The following is a 26127-nucleotide window of genomic DNA, read 5'->3' as shown; positions in this document are numbered from 1 at the left end:
CTTTCTTTCTTTTTTTTAATAGCCTTTTGGTATATCTTTTTGAGTTTAATGAAGCAAACAAATTTTCGAAATAGGTATCAAAGCATTGTACTGATTAAATATGCACTAAAGCAGTGATGTATTAAGCAAAGAAAATGTGTGAACTAAATTTAAATCAGGAGAAGTGTAAGAAAAAAGTACAGCAGGACAGGACTAGTCTTTTGAGAAAAATATTAGACAAAAAAAAGAAAAAAAGCAATAGTATTAAATGCAATCAAGGACCTTCAATTAATAGTTGGGGTTATGGTGGTTTTGCATCCTTAATCTTCTTTTTTCTTATTTTATCATGTCTCACATGTTTCTGTGTGTGATTTATACATAGTTGCTCCAAATTGATGCAAAATTTAAATTTTTGCTGTTGCAATCTGCTCTATATTTGCAATTTTACTGCTCCAGGCTGCTCCAAATTCACCCTTTTACTGCTCCAAGCTGCGCCACACTCACCATTTTCCAGCTCCCAAGATTGCTCCAAAAGCAAGTTTTGGTCGGCACATCCCTGATAGTTATGAAAATCACTGTTTTTGAAAAAAAATTGCAAGGAGAGAAAAAAAAAACATCCAAACCTATAACCCGTTCGCACCCAGGTCTTACGGGTATGACGCAACGATTTCTCTTTTATCAACCCAGCGGCACTTCCCTGCTAGGGCGCTCTGATGGACCCTGACGTCCCAATGTCACATATATCTTCGCCTCAGAGCAACATTAGGATATCTTAGTTCTCTCAAAATGGAACAATTGAATTTAATATTTAAACGATAATAGATGGAGCTAAATGGCTATAACCTTCATCATATTCATATGGTATTTGAACTTCAAGTACAGGCGTCAGTTTCTTATTTGGGCCTTTAAATAGGATAGATTTATTAATGCAAACAGACAGTGAATCACTGCTCTGCATATATGATTTATAAGGTCTCAATTGCTCTTGTTTATCTCTTTGCTTGTTCTTTTTTTTGTTACCAGTAATTGAAAGAGATATACATCTAGCTAAATAAATTATGGGAAAGTGGAGGAAGGGTAAAATATTTTTGTATATGTGTTTCAGACTAATATTATTCCCCCACTCTGTGAAAGTACACCAATGATTTAAAGGGGCACTGAAGTTAATGATTATTTTTGAATCCTTTCTGATTTTGTTCTTCTTTATTTAACCTTTTTCATTTGGAGACTGGAAACTGCAATATAAATGGTTAGCGAAGTGAGTGAAAAGGAATGTTTTCGAGTGCATTATGAAGAAGTTTTGAGACTTCTCGCATGGGAATTTAACTAGTTTAACTAGTTTCAATTTGTTGACCTAAGTTCTTTTAACTAAAATTACATTAAGTACAGATTATTATTGCTACATTTCTTGATTCCACACTCACAATGTCTAACTTTGTTTTGTGCGCATAGTTAAAATTTTAGTATTCTACTTATTTTAATCCCTTCTAATAATGTCATATTCTTTATATTTAAAACTAGTAATCAGTAGTACATTGTTTATGCAATTAAAAAAATTGAAGTCATTGTTTTGAGATTCTGATTTTATATAAATATTTTTGTAAAGTTTTAACTGCTGAGCAAATGCTCGGGCCAATGGTGGCGTTCCATTTGGGAACATTCGATCCCGTGGCTACGATTTGTTTTCTGTGCGCTCGTCCTCAAGGGGTTAAGGGTATGTTACAAGTATTTCTAAGCAGCAGAGAAGAGGAGAACTAAAAACAGTTTGTCAAACAATCCCTACAGAAGTTCTGTGACCCTTGATGAATGATGTGTTTTGTTCACTTTTTCCAGGCTATTTTGTTTAAAACCTAAAGCTATGAGCAGTAAGCATGAGTTTCGCCATGATAGCTTTACAATGGAATGAAGATATCAGGGTCATTGTGCTGAGTTTATAATGGTCACTAAAAGCTGTTGAACTATTACAAGAGGAAGTTCTTTGACGTGCAAAAAGCTATAAAAAAATGACACGTTTATAGCAATAGGCCAAAATGCAACCACTGCTTTTGGAAAAATAAACATTGTTCAATAATACAGGACCTATTTAATAACATTTATTGCACAGGATTTTTTTCCTTTTAACCTTACCTTCAAATCAATGTGTGGTTGTTGTTCATCTTACTCCAGTGGACTTTTGTGTACCTTGACAACAAGAGCTAATAAAAAAAATCCATTACCATATTCTTTTTTCTCGACCCAAAATTAAAACTATTTAAGACCAGGATGCAGACAAAATGTTATTCTTTACCTCTGCAGGGCTCTGTCCAGGATTTTTCACAGGGTCCGTTTTTTGTGAAAAATAAAATAATTTTGTGAAAAATCAATTATTTTTGTGAAAAATCAAATAATTAAAAAATTTTTTTTTTTCTTGTAAAAAACGAAAGTTTAGACTCTTGAGATGGTGGAAAACTGCATCATTGACACTTAAAGTTGAGTGTTTTCTCTCTTTTCTGTTGAGAATATCATTCTTGAGTGTTTTTCTAGTATTTGAAGAGAGGGGGGAGGCATCGCTCCCTGGGAGATGGGCACCCCTCAAGTATCAATATTTATCTACCATTCTACATCATGTTAAATTATACTAGAAATGTTTTTTGTATAGTATTTAAAATAACTGTAAGAAAAAAAATTAGGCAGGATTTCAGCATTTAACTTTTTAATCCAAGACACTGTTTAAGAGCACTAAGTTTCGTTCAAACCTTATAAACTCCATGATTTTCACAAAAGTAGAAAAATATTTTATTTGTTTTACCTCTTAACTAAGCGTACTAAACATCGAAAATTCCAAAAATCAGATTTCCACAGCGGATGCAAAGAGATTGCAATCCTCAAAGTAAAGGAATCAAAAGTATAAAAAACGGCTTGTAAAATAAATATGTTTGATAAAATTGCTTTTGAATTGCATTTTAGAGTCCTGTGATAAACATATCATTAATATCTGGACACAGTTGAAGCAAAAATAAATAAATAAATAAAATAAAAATAAACCATCGATTCAGCATTTTAATTATTGACTCATAAAAGAAAATGGAATTCCCCTTTAAAAACTTGAAATAAGCTTTGTTACAAGAATAAAGAGACTTTTCATTTATTTGCATCCTAATAAAGGGAAGTTAGCTTGAAAAAAAGAATAAAATATGATTCTCATATTGGATATAAAAAGATTGCGTTTTTCAAAATGTAGACATCTATAGAAAAAAAATAACGGTAAATAAAAGTTTATTTAAAGTTAATTATCCTTTTTAGTATCGAAAAACCAAACCCATATAACTTTCTCCCAAAATAACAGTTTAACATCGCACTACCAGACACTAAGTGGCGATAAGTTTACATTTTGTAACCCTATCTGAAGCGATCACATCCGCCCCACCCATACTATCCTTTGCAGTTCTAAATTCATTTCGCTGTATATTATTGATGATTAAATCATGAGTGGGGAGAAAAGTGCTTACTACGCCTATTCAGAGAATGTTGATGCTTTTCCAAAGAAGTTTACAACAACACCGCTGCATAAAACAAACAAGCAAAATTATAAACCAAACTGACTTTCAGCTGTTAATTTCTTTCAAAGAAACCAACAACTGGCATTATATTTATTTGGCGGTAGTAATTATTTATGGCTTGCAGGAGCATCACAAGAGTGCCGATTTTTTTTTTCCTTTTGCAAAATTAGCTGATTTTGTATAAGTTAATTCCTCTAATTTAACTTTAAATATGCTGTATTATTTTAGTTTGAGATTTGCTCTTTCAATAAACAATTTGTGAAAGATCCGTTTTTGTTTACCAGAATTTTGTGAAGGATCCGTTTTGGTTGATCGGATTTTTGTGAAAGGTCCGTTTTGGTTGATGGCATTTTTGTGAAAGGTCCGTTTTGGTTGATCGGATTTTTTTGAAGGGTCCGTTAAGGGACCAAATTTGCTCTGGCCAGACCCCTGCTCTGTAAGCATCAGTCTTAAAATTCAGTTCATTGAAGCACTGAGCTAACTAGGCTTTCCATCAAGCGAGATTCAAATTACAGGATAAGAGTAATATTGATTTAAAAAAAAAAAAAATACTGGAAATGTTTTAAGCTGTAAAAGTGAGTTTGAGTACTTATTACCATCTTTTTTCCCCTGATTGGAATTTCATGTAATCCAAACAGGCACCAATTCAAATTTATAGGGTTCTATTGTACTTTCTCGGAAAAGTGCAGGCTAGGAAATAGAATTATCAGCTTCTATTTCCATTGATGAAACAGTTAACACATTCAATGTAATGTCCATTCTCAAAAGCAAAGACTGCTACTCGAAATATATTTCATTTTAAAAAGGGGCGATAGATTAAGGATGGGCAATTTCCGCTTGCACTTGCTATCTCTGTCTTTTTCGATCCTACTTTGGAAGAAATGCTGAACACGTCATTTTGCTCCTTTTACTTCCAGGCTTCCCTCCCTATTTTGATAAAATCAGAGAAGACCTGATGCATGCGCAAATTGGCGGAAGGTCTCGGCTAACGAAAACAGACGGTACATCTGTCTTCGCGATCTGTTGTCTTCTGTTTCAATGTTTATGCAGCAGATGTAAAAATTTCTCAACTTGATTTTTAAGACTTTGAGTCCTAGGAATGGTAGAAGGCTAGATCTTGAAATAATACCGATATCTCTCAGTTTAATTCGGTTTCAATTACGAAACAAATACAAAAGATACGCTTTTTGACATGAATGAGATTATTTCTAACTAATTTTATTGCCATTTTTCTGTTAGTTATACTTTCCGAGATGTGTTATCAATTTTGAAAGTCAAGAGTTATTTACTGTTAAAATGTAAGTAACAAACAAAAAATCCAAAAAATGTTTTATTTAAAACAATTTTTACACAAATCATGCATTTAATAAAAATTGAGGATCTTAGGAGAAAACTTAAATTTTTTGCAAAAATCATAACAAAAATTCATTCTGCTGCAAACTTTTAACCCTGAGGATTCAACTATTCAATTTCAACTATTTCAATATTGAAGAACCAATCCTTATTGTAACTTCTAACAGAATCTAATGTTTTTTTTTTTTTTAAAGATGCTTTAGTATAATTTTTTGTAATTATTTTTTATCATTTAGATGAAAGTCCAAGATCAATCATCCTCCCAATTCCTGTACCAATTTATATACCAACGCCAATGCATATGTTTTCACGACCCGTTCCATGTCCTGTGCCATTTCCTGTGCCAATACCCATTCCTATTATAGTTCCAACTTCCAAAGAGACGCCAAGTCAAGTGATCGAGCATTTAAAAGACATTCAAGTATGAATAAAATTAATGCTTTCTTTTTTTACTAATATTTTAAATTCTTTATGTGTGTATATTTTTTTTTCAAAATGTGATCATTAATAAATCTATTTTGCATTTCTATATCTTGATCTCTGAATTTTACCTAATGTCCAGAGACCATCACATGTGCACACACTTACAAAAAAAAAAACTGAATTTTACTACGAAAACCTTTTGAACACATTGATCTGATGTTTTCAAATATAAATTTGGTAGCTGAATTCTGGAAAAAATGTTGTTCTGTGAAACAAAACAATTAAAGTTATCAAAAAGTTCTGTATCAAAAAAAAAAAAAAAATAGTGAAGAAAATATTTTGATGAGTTGAAAGTTGTATTTTTTGTAGAATAAGTAATTACTCTGCTTATTTTAAATATTGCTGTAACTTTTTTTTTCCTTCTTGAATCTTTTTTTTTTTAAACATTTCTTTTTACTTTAAGGAAAAAACACCATCAAATCCTCTCGAGGCAGAAATGTTGATGATGGCTGAATTGGTAGCTGAAGATGGTAGCCAAAATGACAATGGTGAGATTGTTGCTCTTTAAACATCATTTGCAAAACAAACCATTAACTTAATTTTATGTTGAATTTATACATTTGGTTTATTTGTGAAATTCATCTTGTTTTTGCCTTGCATAAAGCCACCAATTTTGAGCACTTTTCCCTCTTAGGTTGGCAGCTCTGATTTAAAATTGACATTTATGCTTTGAAATTTCAAGAAAAAAAACCTTTAATTTTGCAATATCTTTGAATCTTTTACTGATAACCAAGTACTAAAGGGCATTTTAATCAAGATGAAATGTATAGAATCTCTAAATACACCATCCTGAATTTTGTTTAATGATTTCAATCTTTATCATATTAATAGAAAAATCATCTATTGTTACATGGATTTTGTCCTGATTTCATTTATTTACAAGAAAATCGCCTGTCATGATATGATGGGTGAAAATTGTTTTTACATTTGAACAAAGCAATTGCCTGTTTGGTGATATTTTGATAGTTGAAATTTTAACCGTAACACCAGTGGATTAACCCTAAACTTCAGTAGATAGCATTAATTGTTTTGGTTCCTAAAATGAAAGTCTTACCAGTAAAACAGTTAAGTTACCAGATTGAGTTTCGCCTTGTCACAACAAAGTCTTTCTCTACATGTTAAACATTACCAAAACATATAATCCAATTATCATGCCGTGGCGCGAGTTTCATTGTTGAAACACTCGAGTTACTCGATCTTCGGCTATTATTTGTGTGAGGATTTATTTTTCTACTTGTAGCCATACCAGAGCCTAATCTTCAAAATGAAGCCCCACCAAAAAACAGTCAGGATGCATCTTCCAAAACAGCTGTTGAAAATTCTGAAGTAGAAGTACTTGAGGAGCCACCATCTTTAGAAATTGTAGAAGAAGCTCAAAGTAAGAGTTATTGTTTGTATATTTATTCGTTAGAATTGAAAACAATTTTGTCTTGAAATTCATGTAATGTGAAAAATGTCAAGAAACATATTGGTATCTTCATTGTTTCAACAAATCATATTCAAATCAGGAATAACTTTTAGTAAAGGTCATTCTTTCAGTTAATAAACAAAAATTCATTGCTATGATGACATTGCTTTTGCTAAGATGTGTTTTGCTAGAATTAAATTTTCAATGAGAATTATTATTGAACAGTAATCATTTCAAGAGATCTTTGTGAACCACTCATTTGTCTTCACTCATTTGTGTTCCACTTATTTCTTCTTTCCCTGGCAGAATTAGTGCTTGAGTAACTATATACAGTTGGCTCTCTGTTTAACGATGCTCTATTTAATGACGGCTTTTTGGCTCTCTGTTTAACGATGCTCTATTTAATGACGGCTTTTCACGGTCCCAGATGATCCACTGTAGTGTTAAAAGCATTCTATTTAAGGACGTTTCCTACTTAAGGACGATTTTTTGTGGTCCCTTGAAAGTCCTTAAACAGAGAGCCAACTGTATTTTCAAAAATTACTGACATGATTCTAATTTCTTTTCTTTAAATGCAATGTTCATATTTTTTCAATCACAAAATGTCTGGTGCCCTGGATTGACTTAGTCAAATACTTTATAACTTTGTAAACGTGTATATATCAGGTTCGCTGCTGAGTCTTACTCAGACTCAGCAGAACACACTGGCATGCTTGAAAACCTGGGTCTTTTAGAGCAGAGGTTCTCAACCTTTCAGGTTCTGTGCCCTTCTTTGAACCCTGATGTGAGATCAAACCTTGCCCATTTGTGGTAAATAAAGGTATTACAATTGGATTACTAAAGTATATTCTAGATAGACGGAGCTAGATATTCAATGAAAATACAGATAGATTCACACACAAAAAGGATATTTTCGGTGTTAACCTTTCTTTTTTTAAAACATACAGTAAGAAGTAAAAACTTTGATTACACTGCCAAGAAGTTGAAAAGAATTTCAAAGCTTTCTGTGCTTTTTTTTAATGAGTTTCAGTCTGTTTTTCCTCATAGAAATTAATTCAACTTTTCTTTGTGTGAATCTCAATTTTATACAGAATAATGTTTTTCAGAAGTTCAATCAATTTTCTTTGCTTAGTTACTGCATAATAGTTCCCCACTAAGTGCTTACAATTATTTGAATATTTTAATTTTAGTTTTTGTTCAGTAAACAGTAAGAATTGATTTTTGTTAAATTTTGTTAAAAAACCTAAATATAATATAGCATTGTATTTCTTGAGTATCAACACACTTCTGCGAGGGAATTATCCTCGCTTTGTAAACTCCCTAAAAGTCGGCATATAAAACATCCATCAAAGCATGCAGTCAAGCCACTTTGACAGCATCTAGGGCTCTGTAGTTGTGTTCTTTAAGGGTGGCTTGACTCTGAGAAAGAAGAAAAAGTCTTTTGGGGTGACATCGGGACTGTAGAGAAGCAGAGGACTTGTTGTAATGAGCAAATGGGCCGTTGTAATGCCACCTTTTATTAGGTACTCCTGTAACTACAAAGCAGTTGTGACACATCACTCTGTTTTGGTAGAGCTTCCCATTAGCAGCAATTTCTGGTCAGGGCCGTCCTAGGGGGAAGGGCGAGCGGGGGCAATCGCCCCAGGCTCCACAAAATGAGGGGACGCCGTGAGGCGCCCCTCATTTTGACGGAGTACAACAACATTTGCATGAAATGAGGGGTGCCGCAAGGTAGCCCTCATCGTATAAAATGCCCCGATTGTGTAAAATTAGGGATGCCTTGCGGCACCCCCTCATTTTGTGTATCATAGATACACAGTCATAGGCACAAAAAATAGCAAATCATTGTAATGATTCTCTCTTTTTTCCTAGGGCACAGAAATATTCCTCTCTCTAAGTCTCCAAAACATTAGTTTCCTTTGTATCATTGAAGCAGATACAATTTCTGAGAATGTATAACTGTTTAGAATCAAACAAAAGGCATCCTCCGTGAAGTGACGTAAGGAGAAAAAAGTTTTATTGAAAAAACAAGAAAGGAAAGAAGGTCAAAATGTGTCCTGTCAAAATTTTAAAACTTTTAGTTTTAAAAAGCAATTTTATCCTTAAAAACGCTAATATAGGGCATGTTTAATGATGTTAGGGTAAGAGAGGAAGCTCAAAGACTGTTTCTGATTGATTATTTTTTTTTAATAGATTGAAATCAATTCCTTCTCCCCCTGTAAGTTTTCAAAATTGAAGTTTCAAAAACACAACTTTAGTCAAACTTTGAACATTTTATGGATAGGAGACTCTGGAGCATTTCCCAGGAAAATTGTTCAAAATGATGGTTCAAAAAATATAAGCAATATTTTACATGCATGGGCTATTCCACTTAAATATTTTGTAAGTGTCTTTTAAAAACCCCATTGCTTGTGATATTAAAGAAAGGCAGCATGGGGATCCTTGCACGAATATTTTCTGAAACTCAAGTCTTAGAACGTAATTTGTAAGGCCATATTTTGTAATATTAGGGCTAGTGAGTTTTTGAAATTAAAACTCAAAAAATGCAATTCTGAACGATTTTCGATGTTGTTGGGTATTTGTGGACTTCTCCCTAAAACTTAAAATATTTGATGCAAAAGAATGACATCTTTGTTTATAATACATGTGATAGCTGGTATTAAGTTGGTACAAGTAAAACCAAAAACTCTTGAGAAGAATCATTGGATGAGTCCAGATCAAAATTTAATTTTGATGCAATTTACTTTGATAAATACATTTTCTATTTATAATCAGCAAATTATTTATTCGTGTTCTCAGTTTGATCAATATGAATAACCAATTCAGTTTTAACTGTTTGTTTTTTATCCAGTGGGATAATATTTTACACGATTAATATTTGGACTTTTAACATTTCCATTTTTCGAAATGTTTTTGGGGCATTAAAGTTTCACAAATATTAGGAGTAGATTCATTGCTTCTGTTTTAATTTGTATTATGCATAGCCCTCTGATTGTTCTGTTCATTAATATGTAAAAAAATCAATTATGTGTTATGCACTGATGTTATAACTAACTTGTTTTTTCTGTGTGTATGGGGGGGGGGGGGGCGCCTTCAGCTCTTCGGATGGCTCTATTTCTGGTAAACATTTGACCCATCTGTTCAACCTTTTGCACAAAATGTGATTATTTAACTCAGCTTGTTGTTTGCTTACTTTCAGGGAGCATGCAAAGCTTAAAAAACTCGCCTTCACAAGTGTGTTGTTACTCAAGGAGCATGATTTGAAGTCTACTGCAGTTTAGTAGTGATATTTGTAAAACATTTTAATTGGTAGATTTATTCCTATCACTAAAAGAAAGACCCCATAGTCAAAAATTTAAAAGTGAACCAAAATATGTGTGGAAAATTATAAAAAGAAAATCTCTAAAGCTCTCTCTCTAGATATATTCTTTAAAATTATGAAAGTTTTCATTTTCACTAATTTTTGTCTTTTTTTTTCATTTGAAACAGTGAGATGGAACAAGATTAAAAATTTAAAAGTTATAAATAATTAGTGATTGAGTTAAGTCTGCAGCTAATTTTTTTTTGTTATTTAATTTGTCTTTTATGATTATATCTAACAGAAATTGTTACTTTTCACCTTATGATAAAAAATTATTCATTATAATTTATTTCTTAAAAAGCCATTATTATTCTGTGTGTTTGTCAATACTTTCTGCTTGAATACTTTTCGTACAAATGCGTTTTTTTTTTTTTTTTTTGAAGTATAAGGGGATGCAATTATTTTACTTCCAAAAAATGACATCGGGCTAAAGACCGGATCCAAATGCTCCCAACTTTTGCATTGCGAAAAGGGTTCCTCGAAACCCCGATACATGTATATGTATCTGTATACAGAGTTTGTACACTCCTTCAAAACTCCTCCAATACTCCTTCATTTAGGAATTTTTTTTGAAGAACCTTTCAACTTCATTTTGTTTTTAACTCCTTCAAAACTCCTTCTTTTTTAGTTCAAGGCTGCATAATCTTCCTTAAATTAGTTTGATTGACAACTTAACTTCGTCACAAGGGCAATTTTAATGTAGTAATTTCGTATATTTATTTGTTTTTTTCATAAAGATGTGATTTATAAATTGATCATAGAAGTCATAAAAGTTGAAGGTGAAAATATTATATGACTAAAACATTTCATATGTAAAGTAAAACATGTGTGCTTCGCTATTTTTTCCAGTTTTATGATTATTAATTTCCCTCCACCACACTCTCAGCAGCAAAAGTCAGTTTGTCAATTATTATTAGATATTTAAAAATACATAACAATTGTACTATATTAAGTGATTGTGTTAAGAAAATAATTGTTCAGTAAGTCATAGTTATGATATTGTAAAAAGGGTATTCTATAAGTGATGTCATGCCTTGAGGGGGAGACGAGTTCTTGAAATTGTGACAAGGGGAAGAGAGAGGGTGTCAAAAAGTGACATCACTCAGTTATTCTAACAATATTTTTATAAAAAAATATGACATGGGACAAGAGAAGGAGTAAGATGAAGTGTGACACTTTGGGCCAAAGGGGGAAGGAGGTCAAATATGTTGAAAAAAGGTCAAATATCATTTTACGACAACCCATTAGTACTCTTTCAAAATCTCATTTTACTCCTCCAAAACTCCTTCATTTTATTTCTGAAATTTACAAACCCTGTGTATATTTGTGCTATAATTACTTTGGTTTTCTCTAGTTAATTTATAGTTGTGTTGTAACAATAAATTTTTTGAATGACAAACTTTCAATTTGCAATATTTCAGATTTCTTATATGTGGAAACTATTGTGGCTATTCCGATTTCTTGATAAATTGTAATTTGCCTTAATCAATTTTTCAGCTAAACAAGTCTAAAAAATAATGTCTTCAAATTTAATGGTATGTAATGAACCTAACTGTTATTAAAATTCATGCTTTTATTAATCTTTACAGACAATGACAAAGAAGAATCCGAACCAGAAGATGAATATGTATTCAAAGAAGCAAAATCTCATAGAAAAAGAACAACAACATCATCTCATGGGAAGAGAAGGAAAAAAAGTCGACTATCAGATGCTGCTGAGGAAGAAAGTTCATTTCGTGGTTCAACAGAAATAGACACTGAAAGGAATAATGCAAAGGAAACTGAAAAACATGAGGCAGCTCCTCCTTTAAAGGTTCCCTAATATTTTCTATTATACCATTTACATTCATTTGATAGGGAAAATTTACTGTTTCACAGTGGTTTTTGAATAAAAAGGAAAAAAGTAAGAAAATATTGAAGTTCTACTTTAACTGAATGAAAGATACTGACGGATAAAAATGATCATTTGATTTGAAAAAATAATTTGAAGTTGGAAACGTTTTGTGCAATGATTTTGAACCTTATACATATATATATGGTGCTCATTCCAGTCTAAGAATTGAATGACGTATAAAATATGTCGGCATTTCCATTCAGAAAGGGTACTTTTAGTTGCATTTTCATAACTTGTACAGTGTTTTTCTCTTTATTTCATTTCAATGTGTGACTGTGTATTATTCTGAAAGAATAATCCCCCCAACATTTACTATAATGAACTTTGTGAAGTGTTGATTTTCTATGTGTACATGATAGTTAAAGTATCATTTACTTTCATTTTGCATACCTCATTCATTTAAGCAGTGTAATAAAGCTGTTATTGTACATTTGCATATTTGTACATTTCCGTCATTACTTTTTCTGTGTTTTATGAAAGCAATATTTTTTCTTTGAAAGAAATTAATATTGAAAATTTTGTTGTTAATATTTAGTATTATGAAGTGATAAAGTTTTACTTATGTTGACTTCATTATAAGAATGAAGTGTTGGGTATAATTTGTTGATTTTCTAAAAAGATTTTGTTCCTTTTTTGGTATATTTTGAGAAGAAAACATATATAGCATTTATTTCATTAGTTTGTGTGCATTTAATTTTCCTTAAATGGTAAAATATATAATTTGACCAGCCAGAAATTGAAATTAATTTCTTTTAGGCATCTGTTAGTTTCTTATCGATATTTCCTAGATTGGTTGCATATTTTTTCGTTCCATATATAACAATTAGTAGGCAAAATCAAAAAATTGGATGAGTGCAAAAAAAAAAAAAACTTTTTGAAAAGTTAAGTTATGTTTCCGAAAATAGTGTGTATGAAAAGTCTGCTGAAATTTTCATGACATTGAATAGATATTATTTCCATGTGTTGGTACTTTTTTTACTGATAGAAAAGACTTGTTCAAAGACAAATTCTCAATAGTGAAAAATCTCTTATAATTCTTTTTTTTTTTTTTTTTTGCTTAATATTTTACTTGAAATTATTCATCCCACTTCAATTGCAATATCAGGGTAAAAGTTTTCAATATCTTGAGAGATTTTCGTCTTTAAATTTTTTTTTTTTGTAGATTAAGTGTGAGAAAACTATGTATGTTATGACCGTATTTAAGATAAATGTTGCTCATTATCTAATGTTGAAACATGAATTCTTCTTCACTAATAATAAAGCTGAAAGTCTCTCTGTCTGTCAGGATCTTTCTCTGTCCGGATCTCTGTGACGCGCATAGCGCCTAGACCGTTCGGCCAATTTTCATGAAATTTGGCCCAGAATTAGTTTGTAGCATGGGGGTGTGCATCTCGAAGCAATTTTTCAAAAATTCGATTTGGTTCTTTTTCTATTCCAATTTTAAGAACAAAAATATCATGAGATGGATGATTAAATTACGAAATTATCATAACGTGGAACCATACATGTGTACAAGCCAATTGGCAAGAAAATTCACCATACATTATTTGTAAATATACAGGCGAACCAAAAGACCTTTTAATTTTTCTATTACGGGCAAAGCCGTGAAGGTACCACTAGTCTTAAATAAAATGAAATTTGTCTTAATTTAATTTCGTAAAAAGCATTGTTCTTTGTACTTATTAATATTTTCTATTTTTGAACTCTTTTGGTAGAAAAAAATTATTTTTTACAAACAATGTGCCGTATTCAATCTTTTTATTTGAATTATTCTCATATTTGGAGTTTTACTAACTTTATCCCTGTGCAATATGTAACAAGCACAGTTTATAAAGCAAAATTAATAAAAGTAAAAAGTGTTGAAATGGGATTTGACAGATAGTCTAGGCCTTGAAAAAAAATTCGTATTGATAGACTTCTAGCTTTTCTTCAGCTTAGTCAAATTTCATCATACATACTTCATTGTGAAGAACTTCATTTATATTTTTCTTGAACTCGCTGCATGGTTAAAAAAATTGCAGTAATTGTATGTTTTTTGAAAGTTTTACTCATTAAAAAACACGGGCGCCCATATAGGGGGGCAAGGGGAGCTTGAGCCCCCCTTTGAAATTGGAACTTCCTTACTTTTAGTACTTTTTTCTTTGCAAAAATGTAAAAACATTTCTTCTCCATCCAGAAATGAATAAATTATTAAACGTGTCAAATTTTAATGACTCTAATCTGTCCTGAAATGGGTTTCCACAGGGAAAATATTCTGCTAAACCACAGGAACATATTTGAGCCCCCCCCCCCCCTTGCAACTTTGCATATTGCTTTGCCCATGGAGGCAAAGCAATTTATTCGCATATTTCAGCTCATTAATTGATCTTTAATATGAGATCAGGATAGTGTAAAAAATAAGAATTTAAATTTAGGCATCAAGGCAGACTCAAATCTATCAATTTTGGACACCCCTGCAAAAATTTTGCAGGGTTCCTAACCATCCACTGGGTTGCTCCACCCACCTTCCAAATAACATTTTTTTAAGCTAGTGGTTGTTTGTTCTGCGCTGTTTTAATATGCTACCTTAAAAAAAATCATTTGTTTAAAAGTTTTTAATTTACCTTTTTAAGCTCTTTCAGGTAGTTGTGCTGTTTATACATTCAACATTCATCTGGACATCAGAATCAGACTGATACCCAGATACAGAGCCTTGTACAATGCATGAACTTCAAATCTTTTGATCAAGTTAAACCTTTGTTTTCCATTTTTCAAATATTTCTAGAACTGGTTTGGCTCTCATCAAGATATTTTCAAACCTTGAGGATTCTAAATGCTTTCTGGGCACAAAACATTTTTTTCTTCCATTTGAAAATTTTGTGGGAAATTCTTATTTTGGAGCCTCCTAGTATCTTATTTCTATTAAAAAAAAAAAAAAGCTGTTGTTCGAATGTAATATGTGTTGAATTTCTATTTTTTCTAAAATTACATAAAGAAATATTGAAATCTTGAGCCTTGGGTCCCTTGGTGCTGATGCCCCCCATCCCCTCGCTGCGGGGGGTTTGTGGGTACGTAGATCAGGGCCTGCATCAAGGTGACATCTAGAATGTGTTTATAGATGTCAAAATGAACAATCTAGGTGAAATTTTATGGAATTGTTTTACATAACAACATGGAAAAAATCTTCATTAAATTGAAATGCTACATATTTACGGTGGCATATTTAAAAAAATCTTTAAAATACACAAAAAAAAAAATTTTTTTTTTTGTTAACAAGGACAAAAATTTTTGTGTTGTCAAAATTTTGTGTAAATTTGTAAAAGTACTTTTTCAAATTTATTCTTCACATCAATTGAAAGTCTCAATAGCAGTGAATTCAAGAAAGAATAGCTTTGATCACATCCGAAGCTTTAGTCATTCCTAGGTGTGCAAATCCAAGTGTCAAATCGTAATTTTGGACCTTAAAATGCAACTAACAACCACTTATTTCTAATGAGAATCAGAAGTGTTTCTGATATTTTCATACTCATATTAAAAAATAAAATTCTTTAGTTACATGTTGAATATTACTATTAGTTAAGGAACCATTTCAGGGACTCAGCATATTTCATTGAAATAGTCTTGATCAAAAGTTTGTTGAATTCTCATTCAAATATTTTGTGTAATAAAACTTTTTTATATATACAGTGATAAAAATGTCTAAACTGCAACTAAATACATTTTGATGTGCTGAAGCGTCACTTCCAGATAGTTATAAAAGATTGCCCTGAATTACTCAAAAATTCATAGGACAAATTGCATTTTTGATGTTTTCTTGAGTTTTTGATGAACATCCATATACGTTTTTGTAGGTACATAAAGTCATTTCTGAGTTTTTATTTCACCAGAGTAAGATTTGTGTATATGCATTGAGAAATGCCTATTTTGAAAAACATAACTTCATTTTAGCTATTGCATTCATACAGTATTAATTCTTGTATTTTACACTTATCGTGATTAACTAAAGTAAAACATAGTTTTTGGATATATCTCTTAGCATTTTTCTGTTTAATTTCTGTGCATTACTAAGAGAATTGCTCAAAATTTTACTCCAACAGAAATTGGAAGACATAAAAATTTTAGTTAACAGAAGTTGGACAATCTTTGCTGTAGCTTTTATTGCATGGAGCAAAATCTTCGTAATAGATGCATAGACATATCCAATTTTGTCATTTGCTGTTAATTCCTTTTCCTTTTATTATTATTTTTTTCACTTTATTTTATTTTCTGATTTTTAAACATATTTAGACTGCATGTCAACATGTTATGAAAATCATAAATTGGAGAATATCTCATGTGTGCAGGTTGCTGAACTTTGATATCTCATCATAAATACTTATTTACCCTTTCCTCTGAGAGTTTTGTCTTCGCAAATAAGTTTTCTTTCTATTCACTTTCCTCCAAAAATGTTACGGTATATAATTTATGTACAAAAATCTTCACTCATGAACAGCAATCGTTTTTATTGGTTTTCCTTACTTTATGGGCATAAGTTGTATTTGTCATATTTAGTAAATCAGAACAACGCTATGAATACAATACCGAGTCATGATGGTTTTATTATTTTGTGTTTTGTACCACACTAAAGCTTTTATGAAGGATTAAGTTAATAATTACAATGTTTGTATACATTTCTTTAATAAGTTACATAGCTAGTAAATGGTTTTTAAGTGTTTTGAATTTAGGTAATTCAAAAGTTTACATTTTTAACTTCCTTGTTATTGGATGTTACAATGCCTTTTCATTGCTTTCAGCAAATGAAAAGGGGTTGTAACATCCAATAACAAGCTTATATGATAGTTACTAACTTTATTAAAGGCATGAACAAATGAAAAATGACAAGCTTTATGCTAAAATATGTTTGAAGTGAAAAAGCAAAGGGAATAAAGCACAACTTGTCTATTTGTTCTACTTTTTGCTCAAGAGCATGAATGTTTTCATTTATTTGATCATGAAGTCAGGAATCAAAACTTCGAATTAATGCTGGCACTCTGTCTAACAAAAGTTTAGCTTTGTTACACTGGAGGCAGCATACTTTTAGCAGGAGATAATTTTAAAGTTTGCATTAAAAATATTTTTAATTTATTGAGTTTACAAATTCAACTAAAAAAAAATTCTTTATATTTATTATTAATTTGAGCCTTTGAATGAGCTAGCATATAATATCCTTTATGCTATTGGAGAGACTCAGAATTATAACTCAGAACAGTCACATATTCTAAATTTTGATAATTACTCTCACTATTTGAGACTATGCATATTCAGACTTTAATCATTAAATGGTGAGTCTTAATTGATAACCTGCAATTTTTAGTGACCCTATGACAATGAACGTTTTTGCTAAATATTCAAAATAAGAATAAATGTGCTATTATTAAATAAATGTTTCTTCTCAAAAGTTATGAGTTTATTTGTGTTTTACCTTGTTCAAAAGAGGCAGGTTACCTTACAAATGATCTTATTAGATTAATTAAAAAAAAATGAAAGTCATTTTAAAGTAACAGCAAAAGTAAATGAATTGAAATTTTCTGTGAAACTCTATTCTAAAGTGCATTACTCCTATATTTTTGCTTGAATTTTGTTTTGAAACAAATATCTGCTTGAGTTTTAGATCTCTTTTCTTGAAATTTGATTTTATAAACAAAATTCTTATTAAGTGTGTTTACTGTAGACAGTGAAACTTTTTGCAGTTTACGTGTCTTGCCTCTTGGAAAAAAAAATATAAATATTTTTTTAAAAATCAAAATTTTTGCATATTTATAAAACTTGATATATAAATGTTTGCGTTTGAAATTTCTTGTTGAACTTTTAGTTTCTGTGGATTTTATTAATACTTAATACAGCCTCAGATACTGAATATAAAGATATGTTTTTAATGTATTTGGATAATATACTTTGCGGCTTTCAATAATTTTAATTTGGTTGTATAATTTTTCTAAATTATATTTAATTTTCTATTTCCTGTTTTTATAGGTATTGTCAATGTAACTTTTATGTCTATGAATTTTACAATAAAATAATCCTTTTTTGCTGCTAGTGTGAGTGTTATTTTTTTTAAGTTCTGCTTAAGCGATAAAATTATTTAGCCTTGATCTACAACTTTTCATCAATACTGATTCTTTTTAGAAATTTAGTTCAGCTTATTTTTTTTTTCTTTGTTCAAAAATCAGTTTTCAGCACATTCTTGAACTAATTTTTAAAATCGAATTTTCCAAAGTACATTTCTAGAATCATTCTTTAGGCAGATAAATATTTTGGGGGAATTGATAAGTACATAATGCATTTCTATGCAAAGATGAAGCAAAGTATTCAAAGTAATTATGTAACTTTTTAGGTGTTGACTTGATTTTCCCCTTAAGTTGCTGTTCAAATCAAAGTATGCATGCTATGGGCATCTTAGAGCTTTAAATTTACATTAAGAGAATTAATTTATATGTTTTTTCAAGAACTCTAATTTTTATGTGTAGTTTTTTGATTTTTATAGTTTGGGTTTTAGTTTTTTTCTGTAACATTTGGGACTACTGTAAAGCTTAAAATTTTGCAAAGTAAAATTAGTAGGTAAGTACTTCTGATTTTTATGCATTTATTTTGCAAGTTAATGTCAAAGTAACATTTCTGAGGCTGTAATAAGGCTCATTAAAGTAGGCAAGACATTTCATTTTTTATTTTATCAAATGAAATGTTTGATAAGTAAATCTTTTTATGTAAATTTTCCCTATCAATGTACAATATAATTCGTTTTCATGTTTTTCCAGATATTTTACTTTATTTCTTTTATTAATTGATCTTTTTTTCTTTTATATAATCCGTCCCTTAAAGTACGATTTTTGAGAAGTCGGACTTATACTCTCTTTTAAAATGTGAATGCTTTTATATAATTACCACAATTATTTTAATGTTTTCCATGAATTTGAATCTTTTTCCATAAAGCAGTTTTGGTTCTGAATTGTTAAGTATTTTATAAATCAAAATTACATTGTAGCCTTATTCTGTCTCATGGAAATTACTGTGTTCCTTATAAATTTGTTTAAATAGAATATCAAATGTATCAAAGTATAAGATATCGATATAGCACATCAAAAATATTGTTCGAAATAATTTTTACACTATACATGGAAAATTGTTTTCAAACATAAAAAAAGTTTTAATTTCATTAAAAAAAATGAAGGTGGTAAATAAATGCTATTTGTTGAAGAAAAAAGTTGGAGTGGTTTGAGCAATACCACTATTACTAACCGCACAATAGTTGCAATTACACTTCTTGCTGCTTTTGATTTACACACCTAACTGATTTTTAGATGTACACTACTCATGCAATGAAACAAGTGACCAAACCAGTCTTGTTCAAAAAAATTCTCCTCCCCCTCCCGTATGTGTGTTTGTGTAGCTTTGTTTGATAGGTTTCAAAAATATGTTGGCAGCATTTCATGAGCATGGTCATGAGAGGTCACTGTGACATCCTCAATCTTTCATAATTTCACAAGAAATATCTGAGAGTTCGGAAAATTTGGAGACAACATTGTAACATTTCTTTTGTAAGGATGTTTAATTTCTCTTTTTGTTAGATGTTGGTAGGTGTGCATGCTCGTATTTTGTCATTCGTTAAGATTTGAAGTTTCATTCGGTAAATTGATAATTCTCTCCTCCTCCCAAATTTTAACTTTAGGGGACCCCTGTCGCAGTCATAAAGAAATATTAATTTAAATATTTTTAATTGCGAAACGCATACTTACTGACGTAATTTAGAAATATCAAGAGAAAAAGAGTTTCAGTAGCAAGTTTTATAACTGAGCATTTTCTAGATCACGGTTGTTATTTATTTTTCTGTGTGTGACTTATCTCTTGAGTTTTTTACTTTAGCAAAGCCAGGGGCGAACTGGCCTATCGGCCCGCGTGCCAGTGCACCTTTGAACCTGTGTGTCTTATTTTTTTTTTCGTCCTTGAACCCATGTGACTTCGTGCTCCCCTTGCCCTCGAACCTGTGTGACTCTGATGGTTTTTTTTTTTCTTCTTTTAATGCCATCAAACCTGTGCGACTTCATGTCTTTTCTTTTCTTTTTTTTCAAATTTTGCGCACTCTCAAACCTGTGCGACTTTGTGGGTTTTTTCTTTTCTATTTTGCCCTCCAACTTGGTTGGTTTCGTGTTTTTTTTTCTTTGTACCCTCAAACTTGTGTGCCCTTCGGGAGTCAAGGTTATCGCCTTCTTTGAGGACCCAGTCCGCCCCTGGGTAAAGCTATATTTTGAAGAAATGATTGTTCAAATGAAAGATATTGAAAATTGTCTTCTTTCTACCTGAGAGGGTCCTGGACTGAAGCATTATGCCCCCTCCCCTCCCCTCTCCTCCAATTTTTTTTTCTTCCTAGCAGGCTGGTTGCACTATTTCAAATTATTCTATTCTATTTTTATTATCTCATTTTTTTTTCAACAAACTGTTAATTTTTTTCTTTGTGATATGCGCCCTTTTCGGCTTGTGGCCCGAGCCTAAGTTGGCCTATTGGGTAATCGGGGCCTGAAGATATTTAACATGTGTAATTACTTGAAAATAAATAAGTAAAAATGTAGGAGGACATTAAAACCATGGGGGGGAGAGAAATTTTTTTACATTTAAATTATTCACATTATCAATTTAAACTCAAAACTCAACTAAATTCATAATATGTATCACAAAGTTATTAAACATACTGTAGTGTTTCAGATCAAATCAATTAACATCAGTAACTTTTATAACTTTTATGTTCTCCAACTTTTTTTATCCTTTCTTTCTGTTTTGAGACATACTGCTACTGTACTGGGTGAGCGATATACTTTTTGAAAAAAAAAGAGAGAAAATAATAGGATTGAAAATGCAGAAAAAGAATTAAGTGTTACATAAAGGATTATCATAAAATGTTTATCAGCTTAAATTTTATTAAGTTTGAAATTTAAAAAAAAAATCTGGTTGAAAATGATTTTTGTCAATTAATTAGCAAATCTACCTGAGACAATATTTTCTTCTTCATTTATTGCCAAAAAATATAGTAAGCAAGAACTCATTGTTGTCTAATAGCTGTAGTAAATTTATTAAAAGGATTTATCGGTTTCAGCCAATTCTTGGAGTAAACGCATGGAAGGATTGGGTATTGAAGAAAAATTCAGAAATGATGAAAGGTCCACAATCATCAAGAAAATTCAAGCAATTTAAAACGGATTTACTTCAACTTAGTACAAATGAGTTAGATTTTTCCCTGAGTATATTTGTACAAGAAGTCAGAAGAGAAGATGGAGATGAGTACACACCAGGAAGCTTATTTTACCTTTTGCTGGGTGAGACTGTCTTGCTTTTAGAATTTTAAACATTTTGTACCTAGTTTTTAGTTTAGTTCTTCAAAAAAAAAAGGTCATTTAGCATGTAATTAAGTGCAGTTAATTTTTTTATGCTCTGACAGCTGAGTTACAGCTAAGAGTTTATTAATGTAAAAGGCATTAAAGGGAAACACATTATCAAGTTGCATGATGTCCATGGGTACAAGACTCCATGGATATCATGCAACGTATCTTGAGGAAATGTAAGAGAGAATGGGATAGAAAGAAAATTTAGTGCTATACCTTCAGTTTTTTTGAGCAATCACGATTGCTTATTGTTCTCATTTGACCGTCTTTTATGTTCCGTGCCTTTTTCAACCACCACCGCCACCTGCAGGCGCGGCTCCGTCCTCCGGTAGCCGCTCCTAGTCGGTGGCGTCCATGTCCTAGACACACGCACGCTCATACACATACGCACTCACACACATTCACACACGCCAACGTGCATACACACAGGTCTACGCACACGCAAAAGCCTACACATACACAACTAATACACACGTCTACGTTCAACAGGAGGAGGTAGACTTGGAGGGACAGGAGCCGTGTCTAGAAACAAGTGAGTAGAGTAGTAACCAATGAGTAGGGTCCTGTCGCAACTCGTGATTGCGAAAAACATAATTTGAATTCAAATTAATTTTTTTTTTTTTCATTTTTCTAAAAATGCATTTAAATCTTTATTCCCTTCCAAACCACACACAATTGATGCTCAATTTTAAGATCTTCTAATTTTAGGATCACTCACACCAGTAGCGTAACTAGGGGTTGACAGGAGTGGGTCTCACCAGGGGCGCATCAGCCAGAGGGGCGGCATTTCAACTGATTAAAAAAAACTGATTTTTTTTTTTTTTGATTATAAATTTTGAAAAATGCTTTAAAAATGAAGAAAAAAAAACTTGCAAGAAAAAGAGCTAGAAACACTACATCTACTGTGAAGGAACATTGGGCATCATGGAAAACAATTCTAAAAAAGAAAATAAGAAAAAAAACGGTAGAATCCATTTCAATTCAACAAGGAGTGTAACGTGATGGTCTCGGATTTTTCTGAGTTCAACATATGTTACAATTCATAAAAAATTAAGAAATACGTTTTTTTTTTGCCCAAAAAAATTCCTGGACCGAGATACAGGCTACCAAAGATCTCTTTCCTGTCGTTTCTCACTTGGGATTTTCATCAAAATCTTTGAAGTACATTATCTCTTGAACGGTAGAACATATTTTGTTGTGGCTTGTTTTATTCAAAAGGATATTTTTCCCTGTTTAAAAAAAAAATAGACAACTTTTTGAAACATGTGCTTTAATTTTTTTCCACAGTTTTTTGAAAAAAAAAGTTTAAATTGGTTTTTTTGATATTTCTCAAATACAGTTAACCCTCGTTTATCGCGGTTAATTCGTTCCAGACTTTACCGCGATAACTGATTTTCCGCGAAGTAGGATTCTGTATTTATAAACCGAATATTTTCCTAATTAGCGTGCATGAAACTTACTTTACGACAACTTAAATAGGTTTCTAACATAGTTAGAGCCTCGTAGACATGAAACAGCATCCTTTGCCACCATTACATTTGTATTACTTAATATATTGCACAAAATTAATTGCGAAATATATATCACATTGTTAATCATTGAGAAATAAACTACACACACGCACACATGAAATTCTTACAATATATCATCTAATCTATGAAATTAGCTCAACTTGTTCGATGATGAATTAATTGCCAGCTAGGCCCTGTTTATGCAGCTGGATTTAACCCGGCGTCAACCCGGATTCGCGGAATAAGGCCGTTTTATGCATCCAACCCGGCTTCAAGCCGCGTTCAATGCAGGAGGGAATTCCCTCCACCTACATTCAAGGATTATTGGCAGGGTTGGCAAAAACCCGTTTTTTTTTTTTTAAAAAGCCCATGGACCCAGGGTTTTTTGGGTTTTTTTTAAATAAAACCCAAAAAAAACCCAACTAAGCTGGGTTTTTTTAAAAGAAATGTAGGTTTTTTTGTCTTTTTTTAGGGAAAATGTGGGGTACTTGTAGCATATTGTAGCGTAAGTATATGGACAAAGCGCAAAAATTGTCTTGGGGTAAAAAAGCTGGAAAACTAGTTAAAATTCAGCGTTTTCTGAAGAAAAGTATAAAAGACGACAAAACTCAAGAATGGTGAAGTTTCAGATTTTTTAGTTTTTATGATTACCAACAGTTAAGGCAAAGTTACTTCTCGAGTGAGAAAATCTATTGTTCGTTTTTAATTGCTACTATTTTTTTTTTTTTTTTTGCATTTTACTTTCCTGTATTTCATTTTGCTATGCAAAACTACTGTAGAACCTCAAGTAGTTTTTACTCCCTTTTTACTGAATTCCAGCTTAATCAAGATATTTCTTTCAATTTTATGTTGCCAGTTTTTCTATTTCTGTGTACAAACTAAGAAATATTAAACTTTTTCGTAAGATAATGAAAATACTGTACATCCTGTTCTGTTTTCTGCCCGACCGTTTGAGAAATCTGTTAATTTCTAAAAAATATACTTGTGTTTACTCGAGATTTGTGACGTGTTTGTTTGCAGGAAATAATTCACATGAAAGCTTTTTAGCTAGAGTAGTTTCCTCTGTACAATCTGCAAATATTGGGAAAATCAGACATGACAGGACTTAGTCAAAATAATTTGAGTCTATTTATTTATCAGTTAAAGAATAAAGTTAAATATATTTATTTAAAATCTTTGAAACATTTTTTTAATGCTGTTAAGAGTTGAGAAATACTATTTCAAAAAATTCATTTTTTATGTCAAATGTCTGTGGTGAAGAAGAAATGAAAAAGAAGTTTAAATTGTGAAAGTATTTAAATTAATTTTTTTAAAAACTTCTCAAAAAATTTAAAAAACCCAAAAATGGGCTTAATAATGGGTTTTTTTTAAATGGGTTTTTTCAAAAAAAACCATTGGGTCCGACCCAATTGGGTCCAATCCGGCCAACCCTGATTATTGGCGGATTTTTCCCACAGTACATTGCGTGGTCACGTGTCTCCTCCTCGTGTGTATTTATTTTAGTGTTGTTGTGCGTGTTCTTTTTGCGATGGTGATTTTGTTTCGAAACTAATTTCTTCTAATTATGGAAAAATCCAACTGCAGCATTCGATGGGATAGCGCCGAAACGAAAAGCGTAAGTCAACGTAAAGGAAATCCACGATTTAACAAAAACGGCTCTTCCCATTAACCCGGCTGCAATCCCCCTTTTATCCACCTTCCGCTTCAACCCGGGTTTGAAGCCGGAGTGTGCATAAACAGGGCCTTAGTGACCGTTATGAGCTCCCGTTCTTCCTCTCTAAATTTATCCTCATTAAAGGTATTAAGTATACACCGTATACAACTTACAAAGCTAGTACATTGTTGAACACCATTTATAGGTGCATTTACATCCCCTAGTAATAATACAGTGATTTATACTTTCCAATTAGTGTTTAACAGTTAAAATGAGACAGCGATTCCCTTCACTTTCTTCCTTGATTTTATACCTCCACTCCCTCAACTAGTACAACTACGCGCCTCAGAAGAGCTCAGCTTACTATAAAAGACATGCATTGTTATTCTTTCGCAGGAAAAAGTTGACACGAGTGTATACAAAAAGCTAGTTATCAAAAAAAAGTGAAAAAAACCGCGAAGTAGTGAAGTCGCGAAAGTTGAAGCGGCGAAGAAGCGAGGGATGACTTTATGTCAATTTCAAAATTTTTTATTTTTTTTAGTTTATTAGTACCACTGAACACTAGGTTTTTTGAAAAGGAGAGCTTCCACTTTTTTGTTTAGCAGATTTTAGAGGTATTTGAAAAAATGCGAGTTTTAATGAACTTTTACGAAAAGGCAGACCTAAAAACTTAAGTTTTTTTTTCCGCAGCAAGTGGCCAGAAAACACTTTTAATTTAGTCAAGGTAGAGGAATTTTCAATTTGAGTCGTCATTTTATTCAGGATATTTGAATTTAGTGAGAACGAGATGGCTTGCGCTTAACGATTCTTTTGGCGCTACAGTGAATTTTTTGTGTGGGAGAAATGCAGAGAATAGGCTGGAGACAACGTTCTTGTTTTTATAAAAAAATGAAACTCCTGGATAAAGTGGAGACTCGAAATGAAAATTTTGCTATATAACTTAAGTGAAAGTGTTTTCTGGTCGCTAGTTGCGAAATTTGTTTTTGAATTTTCAGGTCTGCTATTACGTAAAGAGTTCCTTAAAACCCTCATTTTTTTTAAATGCCTCTAAAATCTCTTGAAGAAGTGGGAGCTCTCCTTTTCAGGGAGCGTAGTGGCTCAGTGGTACTAATAAACTAAAATAATGAAAAAATTTAAAATTGACATTTTTGAGAAAAATCAAAAAAAAAAAAATTATTTAAAATTTTTTTTTAACTGTGGAAAAAAAACTACAGTACATATGTCAAAAATGTTGTGTATTTTTTTAAACAGGGAAAAGTATTCTTTTAAATAAAACAAACCGCAACAAAATATGTTCTACCGTTCCTGAGATAATTTACTTTAAAGATTTTGTTGAAAATCCCAAGTGAGAAACAATGTTAGGACAGCCATCTTTGGCTGCCTGTATCTCGGTCAAGGAATTTTTTTTGGGCAAAACAAACAAACAAAAAAAAACGTATTTCTTAATTTTTATGGATTTTAACATATGTTAAATTCAAAAAAATTTGAGATTAAGTTACACCCCTGGTTGATGTTCATGGATTCTAACAATGTTGCCTCCTACTTGTCGACTCAAC

The 26127-nt window shown here is 31.6% G+C and overlaps 1 protein-coding gene across 1 annotated transcript in view; it reads left to right on the top strand.

The window, feature by feature from the left end:
- The window catches only part of LOC129216349 (zinc finger MYM-type protein 4-like), a 76435-nt gene that overhangs the window by 33474 nt on the left and 16834 nt on the right, over positions 1–26127 (top strand). Inside the window, exons 9-13 of the mRNA XM_054850563.1 lie at positions 5108–5292; positions 5758–5842; positions 6595–6732; positions 11713–11936; positions 21121–21340. Coding sequence (XP_054706538.1) covers positions 5108–5292; positions 5758–5842; positions 6595–6732; positions 11713–11936; positions 21121–21340 — 852 coding nt within the window. The remainder of the gene's footprint in view (positions 1–5107; positions 5293–5757; positions 5843–6594; positions 6733–11712; positions 11937–21120; positions 21341–26127) is intronic.

This window comes from Uloborus diversus, chromosome 2 (genome assembly GCF_026930045.1).
Source record: "Uloborus diversus isolate 005 chromosome 2, Udiv.v.3.1, whole genome shotgun sequence".
In the NCBI taxonomy this organism is placed as follows: Eukaryota; Metazoa; Arthropoda; class Arachnida; order Araneae; family Uloboridae; genus Uloborus; species Uloborus diversus.
Note: the sequence above shows the minus strand (reverse complement) of the source record. Positions and strands in the feature narration are given on the sequence as shown.